We start from the raw sequence: 16,002 nt of genomic DNA, 5'->3' as shown, positions 1-16,002 counted from the left end.
GATTTATGTAATGAATTGATTCATTTCAAGAGAGCTTGAGCTCAGAAATTAAGATCTTTGGTTGAGAACTTACACATTTTTGTGGAAGTTGAGGAACCATTCTCTACAGTGCAAATTAGGAGTTCTTGAGAAATAATCCAAGTTGATATTAATATTTAAAACGTACATAGGACATTTGGGCATGAAGATTGGTTGATCTGTATTGCCATTTGAATCACATTTTTGTTTATATTTCAACAAATAAAATTTAATAACTATTCAAGCACTGGCTGTTTCAGGACTACAGTGAGGAAGCAAAGATTAATCAGACATAGTAAAAGGCTTTAATGATATAGAGGGTGTTTCTAGATTTTTATAAATCTATGCATATTAGTCTTCTTTATTGTCAGTGATATCAAGCTAACTGCCTCAAACCTGTCATCATAGATGGAATACTTCCTTTTATAGATGATCGTTTTGTCTACTAACATTTTATAGATTATCATTTCTAAAAAGTACCTTGCAACAATTCAGGAAAGCTATGGCTGTAATTTTCTCACAAATTATTTTGTTGGCCCACAAGACAGTCTGTAGGGAATATTAGTGAATAATGAATAAAATTGTCTGTTCAGCCATTCAGTATGGAAACTAGGATAATCAGGAAGCCAGGCAGTTCTGTCTTCTATTATTTCCACTGCAGTTAAACTCATTAACCATCTTGAAGTTGATGCCTTCTTGAAGTGTGTTTGGCCGAGTTTTTCCAGTGTCATGTAAATGTGTGTATGTTTTGTATGTACATACACATTCAGATTTGATGGCATTGCATCCATGTCATAAACTATTTGTACGTTGGTTATTTAAGATATATATTCCTAGTATTTAAAAATTATTTTCTTATTAAAAACTGTTGTCTCCTTTACTGTTGTTTCTTTGGGTGAGCCAAACTGTTTAGGAAGACCCATGTTCCATAGCATCCCCTTTTGGCCTGCATTGCAGAAAGGGCATCTAGGCGATGGTGGGACTTCTTACAATGCTTATAAACCTAATTTTACATAACTTGAGCTGAATTTATGTTCTGAGTTCATCAATTCTGTACATGTTTTGAAAGAACTCTCTTTATTTATTTAGCAGTTTAGGCTTAAGCTTGCTATCCTGAAGTGCTCTGGGACCAGGAATTGGAAGATTTGGATTTTGTTGTAGTGCTACCTCTGACGGGCAGGTCCTTGGGATAGTCAGAAGCCACTTTGGGCATGGTTCCTTCCTTGGAAACAATTAAAAAAAAAACCAAAAACTTTTCAGTTTTGTGTTATATTTACAAAGACTTTCTGTGGTGTGGGATTATAAAATAAAATTCTTCGGTATTTTCTTCTAGGCATTCTATGCTTTCGTTTTTGTTGTTGAAATAGTTCCCCATCTGGAATTAATTTTGGGATGGAGTTTAGTTAGGGAGCCAATTTATTTTTTTTTCATCGGGCTAATCAGTTGTCCTGATACTGTTTTCTGGATAATTTATTATTTTCTCTTCCAATTTGAAATGCAGCTTTATCAGATAATTAAAATCTGTTAATGGTATCTCTTGCTGTATACATGTTTTCAGTGTTCATTTTGTGAAGTCTGTTATTATTTCTCTTAACCGGAGTCTTAACTTATTTGAAGAGCTTAGTTACATGGAATAGAGCATAGACTTGTGACTTGTTCTGCGTTGTTCCACAGGTTAGAAGTAGGACAAAAGGCTGGAAATCCCAGTGAGACGTCCTTTAGTTCAGTAAAACTTGGATCCATCTAATTAAAACTGCCCACAAGTTTTCTCACAAAATATTAGTTTCTCTAAAAATCAGTTTATTTTTATTTTTGTGGATTCTGGGTTTTATGTCATGCCTAAAATGCCCCTCCCTTTAACCTTAAAATTATTTTTGTTCTCCTATACTTTCTTTCCCATTTACCTGTAGGTACTACTAAAAATTTTAGACCAATATAGACAGAAAGAGTATGTAGCCCCCCGTGTTCTTCAGCAAGCATTCAACTATCTCAATCAAGGGATTGTTCATTCTGTCACCTGGAAGCAGATGAAGCCACACATACAGGTCAGTGTCAGGGAATAGCTCTCCAAAATTATTCTCTGGTTAAGTTAGGTTTTCTAGACACTAATCCTGTATGTCATATTTAATATATTTTTATTTCTATTAATTTCAATTGTGTGCAGTCTTACATTTGATAGGAAGGGCTTGGAAATTTAAGTATTTGAGAAGAGTGAAGCTTTCAAGTTTAATAGAGTTGTAAGACCTGGATTCATTTGGTCTTTCTTGGAGTCTCATGTGGCCTCAGTTCCTCCTCTGTTCAGTTGGCTAGTGTTTTTCTATCCTTCTTATCTTCTTTTTTTTAATGTTTTTATTTATTTTTGAAAGAGAGACAGCATGAGTGGAGGAGGGGCAGAGAGAGAGAGAGAGAGGGAGACATAGAATCTGAAGCAGGCTCCAGGCTCTGAGCTGTCAGCACAGAGCCCAACGCGGGGCTCGACCTCACGAACCATGAGATCATGACATGAGCCAAAGTCAGACGCTCAACTGACTGAGCCACCCAGGCGCCCCTCTATCCCTCTCATCTAAAGGTCACTAGGATCAGATGTGGTATTGTATGCAATAGCATTTTGAAAAGAGTCACCAGGGCTGTACTAAGGTAGTATTATTTTGCAGTAGATGAAGCCTGAAGCATGATCATTTTTTTTTGTAGATAGAAGCTAATGAGGTTTTTATTTTTCTTTTTGGCTTAAGTTCTGTAGCAGAAATTATAGTTTTCTGGTTTTATATCAATTGTTTACTTAAAGATAGAATTCAGCCTCATTATTTAAAGAACAAATGAGAATCAAAAATTATGAGCCATTAATGAATAAATTCTTATATGTATGTAGATAATTTTAGGTAATTCAGGGATGTTAGGAACTGAATTTTTTTTTTCTCTCAAACTGTGAATTCTTAAATTCTGTAATCTCTGTGATAGTTCCTAAAAAGGAAAACACATTTCTTTACTTTGCCTTTGGTGTCCAGGATGGAATTTGCTTAGTATTACCTTATTACTGGTTTTATAAATATAATATCTTTTGTTTTCTGTAGACCTCTTAATAATATTTGTCTAATCCTGTTGATCAAATAGTGATAATTTCTTTGCAGTTGATAATGGTACTGATTTCATTTTATATACTATGTTCTTATAAAGTAAGAGTGGATTTTTTTTTCTTGATGCCTTTGGCCTTATTTTTACATAGCCATTGTATAGGAATAAGAAAAGTCCAGTCTCTTGGTTGAATTTTTTTCTCCCAGAATTTAATTTGGAATATGTGAGAAGAGATGATCCTATTTCTACATATATAATTGTTAAATGGGCTTAGTAGAGCATTAGCAGCAGATACGATTTTTTTTCTGACTGAAACCTGCATTTCTAGAGTAGGAAGTTAGGTTTTTGAAAGTGGAAGAGGAAAAGAAATTTTAATATTGCTGGCACGTTGACATTTAGGACCAAAATGGAAATGTAAGAATGTTCACAATAAGAAATACAATAATAAATATAATCTTGGCTTGATAATTATCTCTCTTCCTTAAAGAATTAAGGTGTGTTTAATATTGATCTGTTAGTAAAACTTTATTATCCCTGCTTTTGCTTCCAAGAATAGCATTTCCATTCATCTCTTTATATTTTAATCAGTTGTTTAAAAACAATCTTAAGTTTAATTCTGTCTGCCCCACACCCCCAGGCTCTTGCTTTCCTGCTTTCCCCTCAGCCAACACAGGCTGAACACAAAGATTAACAGTTTGGAAAACGAACATCAGAAAGGCTATCAGTAAATACATTATTAATATTCCCCAAATTTGAATAGCCTATAGCCATTTGTTGTTTTGTTTTTTCTCTTCTTAGAATATCTCTGAAGATGTGATTTTTTCTGTGATGTGTTATAAAGATGAGGATGAAGAACTGTGGCAAGAAGATCCATATGAATATATAAGAATGAAATTTGGTAATCGAGATGATTTTATTCCTCATTAGTCCCTTGATATGTAGAGTAATATAACTTAATTTATATTTTTAAGCAGATTTTATTGCTGTATTAAATTTCCAAAGTTCTGCTTTACATGATAAACTCTGAAGAGTTTGATGTTCTCTTGAGCCAGTGGACTTGAGGCCTTTGCGTGTAGAAGATGGAAAGCTGTTTTGTTCACCCCTCTTAGGGGTGCTGAAGCAGTCATGGAGCCAGCTACAACGTTTTCTGTTTTGATGCTGATCTGGAGGGACCATCCTTATCTCTACCTTTGGGAATACCCATTTGTAGATTGGGTTGTTCTTAGTCTGGATCATTTGGATTTCTGCATATTTTAGGAGCATTCCAATTTAGTATGCTTCTTTATCTTAGTGGCTAAGTATTCCAGAAGAGAGTGAGATTACCACTGTGTGGTCCCATTCTCTGGAGGTTCTTTTTGCTTGGATCTTTCTAGAAGTTATTGAGTTGTGTAGGTTGCCTGAGTTCATTCCCTTTTACCCTGGTTTAAATGAGTTGCTTCATGGAATACTGTCACTTAACATAGCAAAATGTTGTTTGAATACCTGTTTCTCCTGCAGCTTAGAGCCATTTGAGGGCAGGGACTTTATCTTGTGTATTGGCTTTATGTTGCATTCTCCATCCCTCCTACACCTCTCCATTCCTCTACTAGTATTTGGCTCTAGTCTACCTTCAGTAAATGTTGAAATAAATAATTGATAAAATTAGCTCTGCCCAAGTCATGATGAAGATAGTGACAACACGGTGCTTTTCCCTTGTTCGGCCAGGTGTCTCTGGCTACTTGAGTTCAGTCTGCTGGTGTAGATGCTAAATTATTGGGTTATATTGTTTTTACAGTGCTTTGTACTTAGTATTGTTTGGTCTGTTGAGTGAGGGAGTGCCTCTTGTCTTGGAGACAAAGTATGGGAAAAGCAAATGAATGAGAAACAGTATTTACCATCTGCTTTATCCCTCCATTCTACCATTTCCTTTTGAAAGTCATTTCACATATGCATGATTTATTTCTCCTTCCTAACACTTTTGTTTTCTGGAACAGAGTGATTAGCCTATCTTTCTTCTGTCTTCTTCAAAATATTCATTTAGTGTTTAGTTTTTCTTTAATACCTGTGTGTTTTTCTAATGTGCAGAGTATTTGTTTAGTGTTCAGGAAGCTATCATTATTTCACTTTTCATGTTGAATGAGATAGTATCTCAGTTTTTAGAAATATAATACTTAAGAGCTGTGAGTGTTGATTGATAGAATTTACATTTTATTGATTAAAATAATACGGACAATTCAAGACTAACTGAAGTATTTTTTGAAAAATAATCTTCTTTTGTGTACTAGAACATAGTGCCTACTATTTTTTTACTTTTGGATATATTGGATGCATATATTTTGGATACATATATTTTACTTTTGGATAGCTATAGGAAAGAATAATTATAGAATCATGTAATTTTATTTTTACATTTTTGTCATTTATAGTTATTTACATGAACAAATTATTCTTATCTAAATGCATTGACTGATACTAATAATGTTTTTAGATTTGGTAAAAACTATGAGAGCTCACAGGTTCTTGATGTTACGACAGTATGGGTGTGATGCTGGCTTGGTCACTTATTTCTAAATTTTATTAAAATTTTTTTTAATGTTTATTTATTTTTGAGAGAAGGAGACAGAGGATGAGCAGGGGAGGGGCAGAGAGAGAGGGAGACATAGAATCTGAAGCAGGCTCCAGGCTCTGAGCTGTCAGCACAGAGCCGGATGCCGGGCTGGAACTCATGAGCTGTGAGATCATGACCTGAGCCAAAGTCAGACGATTAACTGACTGAGCCACCCAGGTGCCCCACTTGGCCACTTATTGTGTGACTGTGGGCAAGTTACTTACCCTCTCTGAGATGCAGTGTTTTCAGCTATAAAATCAGCAATGCTAATAGTGTTGGGAAGATTAAGCAGGATAATAGTTTATTAACTTATTTAACTGCTTAGAGTAGAATATGAGATGGTTGTAAAATCTTAGCATAGTGCCTGCCAAAGAAGTAAGTGCCTGGTACAGTAGGTAATCTCATTAGTATAGTGCCTGGCACTCAATAAGTGATAGTTATTAGTATTGTACTAATACATTGTACATTTGTACAAATGTACAAGTACATTGTACAAATACATTGTACATTTGTACAAATACAAATACTAATACAAATACATTTGTATTTTATATTTTGGCAAAGACTTAGATTTTTTTTTTTATATATTGAAATATGGGCATATAAGATACTTTTCAAGTTTTCAGATTTTTATCTATAACTACCTATTCTGAAATTTGTGAAATTTTTCTTGACATTAAACAGTGTGTTTTAAATAGGTGTGTATTCAATAAATGCCCATTGAATACCTGCTAAATCTACCTGTTGACAGAGCTGAACGCTGGCCTAGCAGTCCATCAAGGCTTTTACACTTGTGGTTCCTTGGCATGGAGAGCTTTCTCTTTAGAATTCCATGTAGAGTTTTCTCCCTCATTCATTCAATTTCTGCTTAAGTGTTGCCCTAACAGAATTAAAGATGGTTTCTCTGACACCCCATTTCCCTCACTCTCCATACTCCATCACTCTCTTTCTCCTTATCCTGTTGTAAATTTGTTCTGAGCCTGACTTATTATGTGTGTATATGTGTATAATTGGTTTCTTTTTTTTCCACCATGTGAGCTCTGTGAGGGCCCTGTTTGTTTGATCTTTGTGTCCCCAGAGCCTAGAACAGTGCTGGCACATAGTAAGCACTAAATAAATTGTTGTTTTTTGATAGAAAACACTTTTCCTGTGAAACAGATATGCCAGCCATGTATTATCCTCTTTAATATGCTTGTTTAAAAGGACAGCCTACAGAGTTTGATAAATAATTGTTGTGCATGGGAGCACCGATACACCTTTAACTTTTTTTATGCTATAAACCAGTGTCATATGTGGACTGTTTTATTTTTTTGTTTTGGAATAGTGGTCAGTCAGGTTTAAAATCTATAATAAGTAATTGTATTTTTACTAATGTGGTTTAACCTTTTAAAATCTTAGATATTTTTGAAGATTATGCTTCTCCCACCACAGCAGCCCAGACTCTCTTATATACTGCTGCAAAGAAAAGAAAAGAGGTATGCAGTAATTCTTTTTAAATCCAAGATTGAGAGGTGCACTGTGTGGATTTGACACTCTATTATACCCCTAGTATTTGACAAATTATATTATTCATTATAACCTATCACTTTAGGAATATTTTTCTGTCCTAGTAAGGGAAAAGGGTTGTTTTCTTAATTATAATTGCTTGATAAAACACAGTAAAATGGCTTTAGTTTTGAAAATTTGTACATCCTATTTAATACTATAGCAGTTGGGCAGTGAAAGCTCACGTAGACTAAAACAGATTCTTCTGTTTCTGTAGGTGTTACCAAAAATGATGGCATTCTGTTACCAAATCCTGACAGACCCGAACTTTGACCCTAGGAAGAAAGATGGAGCCCTGCATGTGATTGGTTCCCTTGCTGATATTTTATTGAAGGTTCAACTACTCAAAATATAATTTACTTGAGCATAGGCAAATGAGAGGATATGACAGTTATGAATAATTTAAAACTTGTGACTGCTTCTGCATAATTGATTTGACTGTAAACATCCTTTTCTCTGTCACCTGTTTCTTTGATTAAAACAAAAATTTTACTTTGTCAGTTTTTCAGCATGAAACTGTTGCTAAATTAAAAAAGGATGCAATATGACTTTAGTGTTATTGCTGCAAAAGTCAATCAGTATCAAATTATTTTGTAAGGTACTATTTCTTGTTTTAAAACATACAATATGTAGGTCAAATAATTTTATAAAATTACACATAGAAGTATACTAAGCATAAGTCATGATAAACACTTTACTTGGTTGTGATTTTTATATATGAAAAGGCATTGATAAGTTAAAACTTCATATCTATCTCCTAACAGAAGAGTTTATTCAAGGACCAAATGGAGTTGTTGCTACAGAATCATGTATTTCCACTATTATTGTCTAACCTGGGATATCTTCGAGCTAGAGTAAGTTTTCCATATTTCCATTGTGTTTCTTAAAATCTTCATTTGTGGGACACCTGGCTGGCTTAGTTAGAGGAGCATATGATTCTTGATCTTGGGGTTGTGAGATCGAGCTTCACGATGGGTATAGGGATTATAAAGAAAAATAAACTTTTTTTTTTTTAAGAAAAATAAACTTAAAAAATTTTTTTTTTTTCAACGTTTATTTATTTTTGGGACAGAGAGAGACAGAGCATGAACGGGGGAGGGGCAGAGAGAGAGGGAGACACAGAATCGGAAACAGGCTCCAGGCTCTGAGCCATCAGCCCAGAGCCCGACGCGGGGCTCGAACTCACGGACTGCAAGATCGTGACCTGGCTGAAGTCGGACGCTTAACCGACTGCGCCACCCAGGCGCCCCGAAAAATAAACTTTAAAAAATGTTCATTTGTAAGATATTTTTTGAACTAAATGTTTTTGGATAAATTGACCTTTTACCACGTATTGGAACAAAATGAAGTCAGTCAGACTGCCCTTATGGTCACATAAGCTGAATAAAGAACAAACTAATAAATAAAGGATTTATGGATTCTAATTCAGCTGCTCTAAATTTTCACTCTAGCCCCACTTGCTGCATTCATAAAACATGGAGTGAGAGGGATAATGTTATAGCAATAGTACAATGTAAATTTGTAAACTGATTAATTTTCAGTGTCCAAAACAGCCTGAAATTCTAGTTTGGCTAAAACCTTAATTAGTACAGATAGTATATTAGGTCGATATGCCTTAGAAAAATGGGGAAGATAATAATTCACATAAACTTATTTGTGTTCTAAGTGTATATGACTTCTAGAATCAATATCTTTTATGGAGAAATAAAAATAGAACTTTAATTCGAGAGCCTAGTGTTTATAATTACATCAACACAAAAAATGTCTTGCTATAAAGAACATACGTTAACAATGTCTTACACACTAAAGCCTTTTTATAAACAGATGGCAACATTCACTGGAGAAGTATTTGGGCACATGTAGATTAGAGGTATGGAGGGCATACAAGTGTTTTTATAGGTAGGCTGTAACCTTTGACAGGCTGTGTGAATTGTAATTCTCTTGCTAAAAGTCTTTTAGCAGTAAAACAAATTACCGTTAATTGTGTTTTATGTACATGGAGAATTAAAGTAATAATATGATTCTGTGGTCTAATAGTTTAAAGTTTGGTAATCTATATAAGATTTAAAATTCTTCATACCTTATATGAGCAAAAAAGTTTGCTAAGTCCTTACATGAGTAAGGGAAAATAATATTTCATTTGTTTGCTGGGAAGGCCAGCAAATGAAAGTTAAACGTTGGTTTGTAGTAGCTCTTACATATAAATAACACATTAGTTATGACTCATAATATTTATTAAGCATAAACAGGATTTCTTTTTTCAGAGACGCTTCAGTTAGGCCCATTTTCTTTTCCCTGTGAAAAATTGCGTATAGATAATTTAGAAGCAACAACTGCCTTTTTAAATAAAAAAAGCGGGAAGTCCAGAAGTTAAAAACTATGGGTAATATGCTACCCTCCAAAAACAAACAGTACTTGGTAGAGTTAATGATATTTTACTAAGAAGTTCTTATGTGCGTGACTTTATTATAGAATGCCACAATCCTAACAGTTTCCTACTTAATTTCTTCTTATAGTCCTGTTGGGTACTTCATGCGTTTAGTTCTTTGAAGTTTCATAATGAGCTCAATCTGAGAAATGCAGTCGAACTGGCAAAGAAGAGCCTGATTGAAGATAAGGAGATGCCTGTCAAAGTTGAAGCTGCCCTTGCTCTTCAGTCATTAATTTCTAACCAGACACAAGGTAAAGCCAAAAATACCTTTTAAAGGGTTTATGTTATTTTATTTTTTGAAATCCTTTCTTCTTATCCTTGAGGATGATTTCTCTGAGTCTTCAGGTGCAAGGTTTAGATTTCTGAGCTTTTGTTCCCTCAGAATTTTATAGCAGTTTATCCTTGCCCTTTTCAGGAGTTCCTATTGACTGGTCTCCAGAAAAATTTTGGATTAGGAAATAAGTTGATAGTTATTGGCCGCTGGGGTAGGCTGGGAATCAGGAGACCTGGTGTCTAATTTTGATTGTGCTACTAGGTTGCTGTGTAAGCCTGTGTAGAGGCATACCATCTGTCAAGGGTTAGCTTTCCATATATTTAAATTCAGGGGATTGAACTAAATGGCCTCAAGAGACCTTTCAGCTCTAGGACTCTGATTCTACTAGTTCTGAAAGTAGCAAGTGGAATTTCTGGTGAGTGATAACACAGATAACTCGTTTGTTTGTTCAGAAGAATATTCTGTTCAAAGTTCAAGTAAACCTTGGGAAGTAAATTCAGTTTTATGAAGTACATGAATCTAATTTACTTCTGTTCAACAGTGTTTCAGTGGGAAGACTGAATATTGTACAAGGACGTGTGGGAGGAGGTATTCGGCATAGTTTTTATGTACATGATTTTTTATACTGATATCTTGATATATACATGTTCTGTAAGTCATCCTGATGATAGAACATTTGTATAATTAGAATTTCTGAATGAAGGATCTTGGCATTTTGGGCAGGACAGTTCTTTCCTCTGTAGGATTGATTACCTCTAATTAAGGGGAAGTGGATGTGTTAGTGAAGATTATTTTGGCATAGCTTTTAAAAATTTTTTTTTATTTTGAGAGAAACAGAGAATGTGCTGTGGGGAGGGACAGAGAGAGAGGGAGACAAAGAATCCCAAGCAGGCTCTGTGCTTCAGTGCAGAGCCTGATGCGGGACTTGAACTCGCAAACTGTGAGATCATGACCTGAGCCGAAACCAAGAGTCAGACGCTTAACTGACTGAACCACCCAGGTGCCCTGGTACAGCTTTGTATCTTATACCATAAAGCAAGTATCTGTTAAGAGCCTATTACCCTGTGTCACTTAACCTTGTGACCAAGTTAATTCCTATCGCCAATTTTGAATACCTAATTTTTTTACTCATTTTGTTTGTTTTATTGCATTAGCTAAGGAATATATGAAGCCACACGTAAGGCCTATCATGCAGGAGCTGTTGCACATCGTTAGAGAGACAGAAAATGATGATGTTACTAATGTTATCCAGAAGATGATATGTGAATATAGTCAAGAAGTAGCTTCAATTGCTGTTGATATGACCCAACATTTGGTAAGAATGGGAAAAGTTTTATGTTAGTTTGAAAGTAAATTCAGCCTTGAATAATAAAAATAAAAGCCTTGACTGATCTAAGTAAATTGAATTCCCAAATTTGGAGTTCAGTTTTATATGTAATTGAAATGTTAATATAAAAATGTTTGCTCTAGTAATTCTGACAGTTGTTAATTTCTATATTTAACTAGACTTAAATCTAATAACATTGGGATCATTTCATCTGTAATATTTTGAGATTTTACAATGATGTACTTTGTGAGCTTTTTAAATTTTCATTTTGTGGGTTTTGAATCTGGAAACTCATTTCCTTCAGTTGTGGGCAATTTTTGCATTACTTATTTGATTAATTTCTCCCTACCATTTTTTTTTTTTTCTATTCTATAGTTCTGATAAGGAATATTGGATCAGGACCGAGTCTTTAATTTTCTTACCTTTTTTTCTCTTGTCTTCCATGTCTATCTGTCTTTTTTGTTTCATTTTCTAGGTGATTTCTTAACTTTGTCTTCTACCTTCTATCAAATTTTTCACTTGACTATTGCTAGATTTCAGACTTTGGGCTTATTTGTTTAATGACAACCAGAAGTTAAATAATAGCTAATTGTTATAACTAATGTATATTCCACTCTAGTGACAAGATAAGGAAAAATTGGCTGTACTTAAAACATGATAGTCTATCATTGATTTACTTGGTAAAGTGTGTAACTTATGTTTGTGCAATGCTGATGTCTAGATGAGTGCCACTGCCCTTTTATTAACTTACAACAACAATGAGGGGTAGGTATAACATTACTAATTGTTGAATATGTTTACGTTATGTTCATAGGCTGAGATATTTGGCAAAGTCCTTCAAAGTGATGAATATGAAGAAATCGAAGACAAAACAGTAATGGCGATGGGAATTTTACATACTATTGATACTATCTTGACAGTTGTAGAAGATCATAAAGAGGTGGAATTTGTGTTTTATTATGTCATTATAGTACCATTAACTGAAATTTATATGATCAATGGGCATGACTTTAAAGTTGCTATTTAGGGGCGTCTGGGTGGCTCAGTTGATTAAGTGTCTGACTCTTGGTTTTGGCTCAGGTCGTGATCCATGGTTCATGAGTTCGAGCCCCATGTCAGCTGTGCTGACAGCTGCAGAGCCTGCTTGGGATTCTCTGTCTCCCTCTCTCTCTCTGTGCCTTCTCTGCTCTCTCTCTCTCTCTCTCTCTCAAAATAAATAAACGTTAAAATTGCTATTATATATGTTAGATTTTAAAAACTACCTTCAAATTTTCAAAGGCCGTATTAAAATGATTAAGGGGGGAAATATTACATGTTGTTGTAAGGTATATAGGACATCTCTGTATTATTAAACTGAGTTTAGTTCGTCACATCTGTGTTCCAGGCTAGATTTTGGGGGAATATCAAATTGGATAAGACATGAACTCTGCCTTTTGGAACCCACAGTCTAGTCTTCTTGTAGAGAGTGATAGCCATTCAATCACAGTGGCAGATATTAAGTAGTGGAACAAAATTCAAATGTAACAAACATCATGAGAATGGAAGGGAAGAAGAACTTAAAACATCATCTTTCTTAAACTGAATTCCAGAACAATATTGGGAGAAGAATTTGTGCAGATAGTTATTAGGTGCTTTCCCCTCTGTTCACTGATAGGATTTTACTAGTGTCACCATGAGATCACTAGAGCTGGTAATGGTAGTGTCCTTTTGCAGAAGTGGAAAACAAGTTTATGTAGTATCAGGAGTCTTGCTCATGGCCATAGAGTTTTGGGTTTGCAGTCAGATTATTCTGATAATATATCCATTTATCTCCACCTGAAACCTGCCACCCTCCTCCCCAAGTATTACATTGCCTCTCAGATTTGAGTTGGTTCCTTCTGTGAGCTTAGGCTGACTTGCTCAGCAATGGCGGCAGCTCCTGTTTCATACAGTGGGACTTAGGAAGCAGGTGGTGGTTCTTTAAATAGCATTGTTAAACCCCATGGCTGTTGATTTATCCTGTGTTTATCACACACCAGTGGAAAATTACTGGATTCTTAAAAACAGTTCGATATTCTTCTCCTGGGAAGGCCTCCTTCACCTAAAAAGGCTTAATGTGAATTTTTATTCCCATATTCATTATTTTATTTTTGTATTCTTGTTAAAACTGTATGGGCCATCCAGGAACAGTGAGATGTTCCAAATTACAACAAGCATACTTAAGGATAATTCTTTTGCCTTATATGCAGAACTTGTATTTTTAAATTTGGAGACCTTAGAAATCTCCTAATCCAGTTGTCTAAAATATGTGTGTATCGAAGATGGGCAGTAGTAAAATGAGCAGCAGGATTAGTTTGAAAACAAAACAGTACTTTACCTTTTTGTTTTAATATTTTTACTCTTGATATTAATTTTGCATTTCAGATAAAGTTAAAGGAGCATGTGAACTTACTGTGATTATCAAAGGAGGCATGGTTTAAAATTGAGAAGCACTAATCCAATCCAGCTTCCTTACCTATGAAAAAAATGTGAAGCCTTCAGTGAGTGGCTTTACGAAGGTCATAGATAATTAGAGGCAAAACAAGGAGTAGAATCTTGGTCTCCTGACTGCCTGTCTTGGGATTTTGAACTTTGGCTTATTAAAAGCAAACTTTGAGAAAAGTCTTTCCTTAAAAGGAAAAATCACATGTGTATGAATACATGCACACTGAGTATATGCAGAACAAAATTAGAAATCTAAACCAGATGTTTACGTATATGCAGTTTTCTTTAATGATTTAAATATATTGACAAATTTTCAAACTGGAGATTTTGGATCATTTGAACTTTAACACAGTACTTTAAAGCTGAATATTCAAAGAATATGCTCAAAAGTTGAAATAGGATACTTAGATGGACAATGTAACCCATGATGGAGTTTAATTTTTGCTTATTTAAAAAATATTTAGGGGGCGCCTGGGTGGCGCAGTCGGTTAAGCGTCCGACTTCAGCCAGGTCATGATCTCGCGGTCCGGGAGTTCGAGCCCCGCGTCAGGCTCTGGGCTGATGGCTCAGAGCCTGGAGCCTGTTTCCGATTCTGTGTCTCCCTCTCTCTCTGCCCCTCCCCCGTTCATGCTCTGTCTCTCTCTCTGTCCCAAAAATAAATAAACGTTGAAAAAAAAAAGTTTAAAAAATATTTAGTACAACCTGTGTTGAAAAATTCAAAAGACATGAAAAGGTATTCAGTGAAATTTCACCTTCTCACTCAGCTCCCCAGATGTCATTCTCCTCTGTGGAGGAGGTAGTTCCTCTCCTAGGTTTTTGTACCCTTCCAGAGATATTTTCTCTTATAATGTCTCAGTAAAAAAAAATGAGCGTGTATTTTTTTCTTTTATGAAAATGATAGTATACAGTTTTTATCTACCATTTTTGAATTATGTCTTGGTGATCCTTCCATAATTATTAGCCACTAAAGTTAGTATTTTTAGTAGTTGCATAATCTTTCTTTATGTGTTAGTTTATTCAACCAGTCCCTCATTAATGAATATCATTTAACTGTCCCTTCTTAAACGGACCTTTGGTTATTACTAATCACAAACATTGCTGCAGTGAATGGCCTGTTACATGTCATTTGCACAGGTAATAATATGTCTGGAGGACAGATTCCTTGAAGTGGACTTGCTGGGTCAAAGGATCTTGAGAGATAATTGCTAACTTGGCCACATTACACTCCTCAAATCAATGTATAGCAGTGCCTCTCTTCCCAGTTAATACTTTTTGATCATTGCCAGTTTGATAGGTGAAAAATGGTAATCTTGGGCTTAGAATTTGTACCCTTCTCATGTATGAGAGTTAATATCTTGTTATAAGCTTAAAGTCTGTTTGTATTTCTTTTTCATGACCTTTGCCTTTTTTTCCTCTTGACTTGATTTCACGGGAGCCAATTTGATATTTGTCTGTGATACCATTTGAAAATAATTCCCTCAATTTTTCATTCATCTTTGACTTTTCCCTACACTATGCAGATATTTTTAATTTTTGAAATCAAATGGCTCAATATATTTGTTTCTGATTTTTGGGCTTTGAGCCATTTTCCATCTTCAGGATTATACACAACTTCTTTTCATTTCTTCTCGTATTTCTATGGCCCAAGTTTTTACGTTGAAATCTTTCATTCACTAGGAACTTACTTTGTTGTAAAATATGAGGTTAGGAACTAATTTAATTGATAATTTTATTATGGATTTAACTCTCACTTCCATCATTCGTCTACTTTTCAGAATTTCTTGGTTATTTTTTTCACTTGAAATTTAGAATTGTCAACTTATCCCTCCAAAAAAGTTTTGTTGATGTTTTTACTGGGTTAGTATTTATAGAGTAAGAGTTATCATGGTGGATTTTATTTTATCTTTTATTTTATTTTTATTTATTTTAATGTTTATTTATTTTTGAGAGAGCACAAGTTGGGGAGGGACAAAGACAGGGGGCAGAGGATCCTAAGCGGGCTGTGTGCCGACAGCAGCGAGCTTGATGTGGGGCTCGAACTCAAAAACTGTGAGATCATGACCTGACTGGAAGTCAGATGGTCAACCAGCTGAGCCACCCAGGCACCCCAGTTATCACGATGGATTTTAAACTAAATGTTTAAATTTGTCTTTAGGTTACTCAGCAGTTAGAGAACATCTGTCTGCGGATCATTGATCTCGTTTTACAGAAACATGTAATTGGTAAGTTCAGAGGTAGAGTAAAAAAGTTAATTGATATTTTTTAACTTTAAACTTAAAGTGCAT

At 34.9% G+C, this 16,002-nt stretch overlaps 1 protein-coding gene across 1 annotated transcript in view; it reads left to right on the top strand.

The window, feature by feature from the left end:
• The window catches only part of IPO8 (importin 8), an 86,277-nt gene that overhangs the window by 24,175 nt on the left and 46,100 nt on the right, over positions 1 to 16,002 (top strand). The window contains exons 9-17 of the mRNA XM_043562585.1: positions 1,929 to 2,063; positions 3,889 to 3,988; positions 7,076 to 7,152; positions 7,440 to 7,556; positions 7,987 to 8,076; positions 9,739 to 9,904; positions 11,082 to 11,242; positions 12,069 to 12,194; positions 15,873 to 15,939. Of these exons, the coding sequence (XP_043418520.1) occupies positions 1,929 to 2,063; positions 3,889 to 3,988; positions 7,076 to 7,152; positions 7,440 to 7,556; positions 7,987 to 8,076; positions 9,739 to 9,904; positions 11,082 to 11,242; positions 12,069 to 12,194; positions 15,873 to 15,939 (1,039 nt within the window). The remainder of the gene's footprint in view (positions 1 to 1,928; positions 2,064 to 3,888; positions 3,989 to 7,075; positions 7,153 to 7,439; positions 7,557 to 7,986; positions 8,077 to 9,738; positions 9,905 to 11,081; positions 11,243 to 12,068; positions 12,195 to 15,872; positions 15,940 to 16,002) is intronic.

This window comes from Prionailurus bengalensis, chromosome B4, assembly GCF_016509475.1.
Source record: "Prionailurus bengalensis isolate Pbe53 chromosome B4, Fcat_Pben_1.1_paternal_pri, whole genome shotgun sequence".
Lineage (NCBI taxonomy): Eukaryota > Metazoa > Chordata > Mammalia > Carnivora > Felidae > Prionailurus > Prionailurus bengalensis.
The sequence above is the reverse complement of the archived record's forward strand: the minus strand, read 5'-3'. Positions and strand labels throughout refer to the sequence as shown.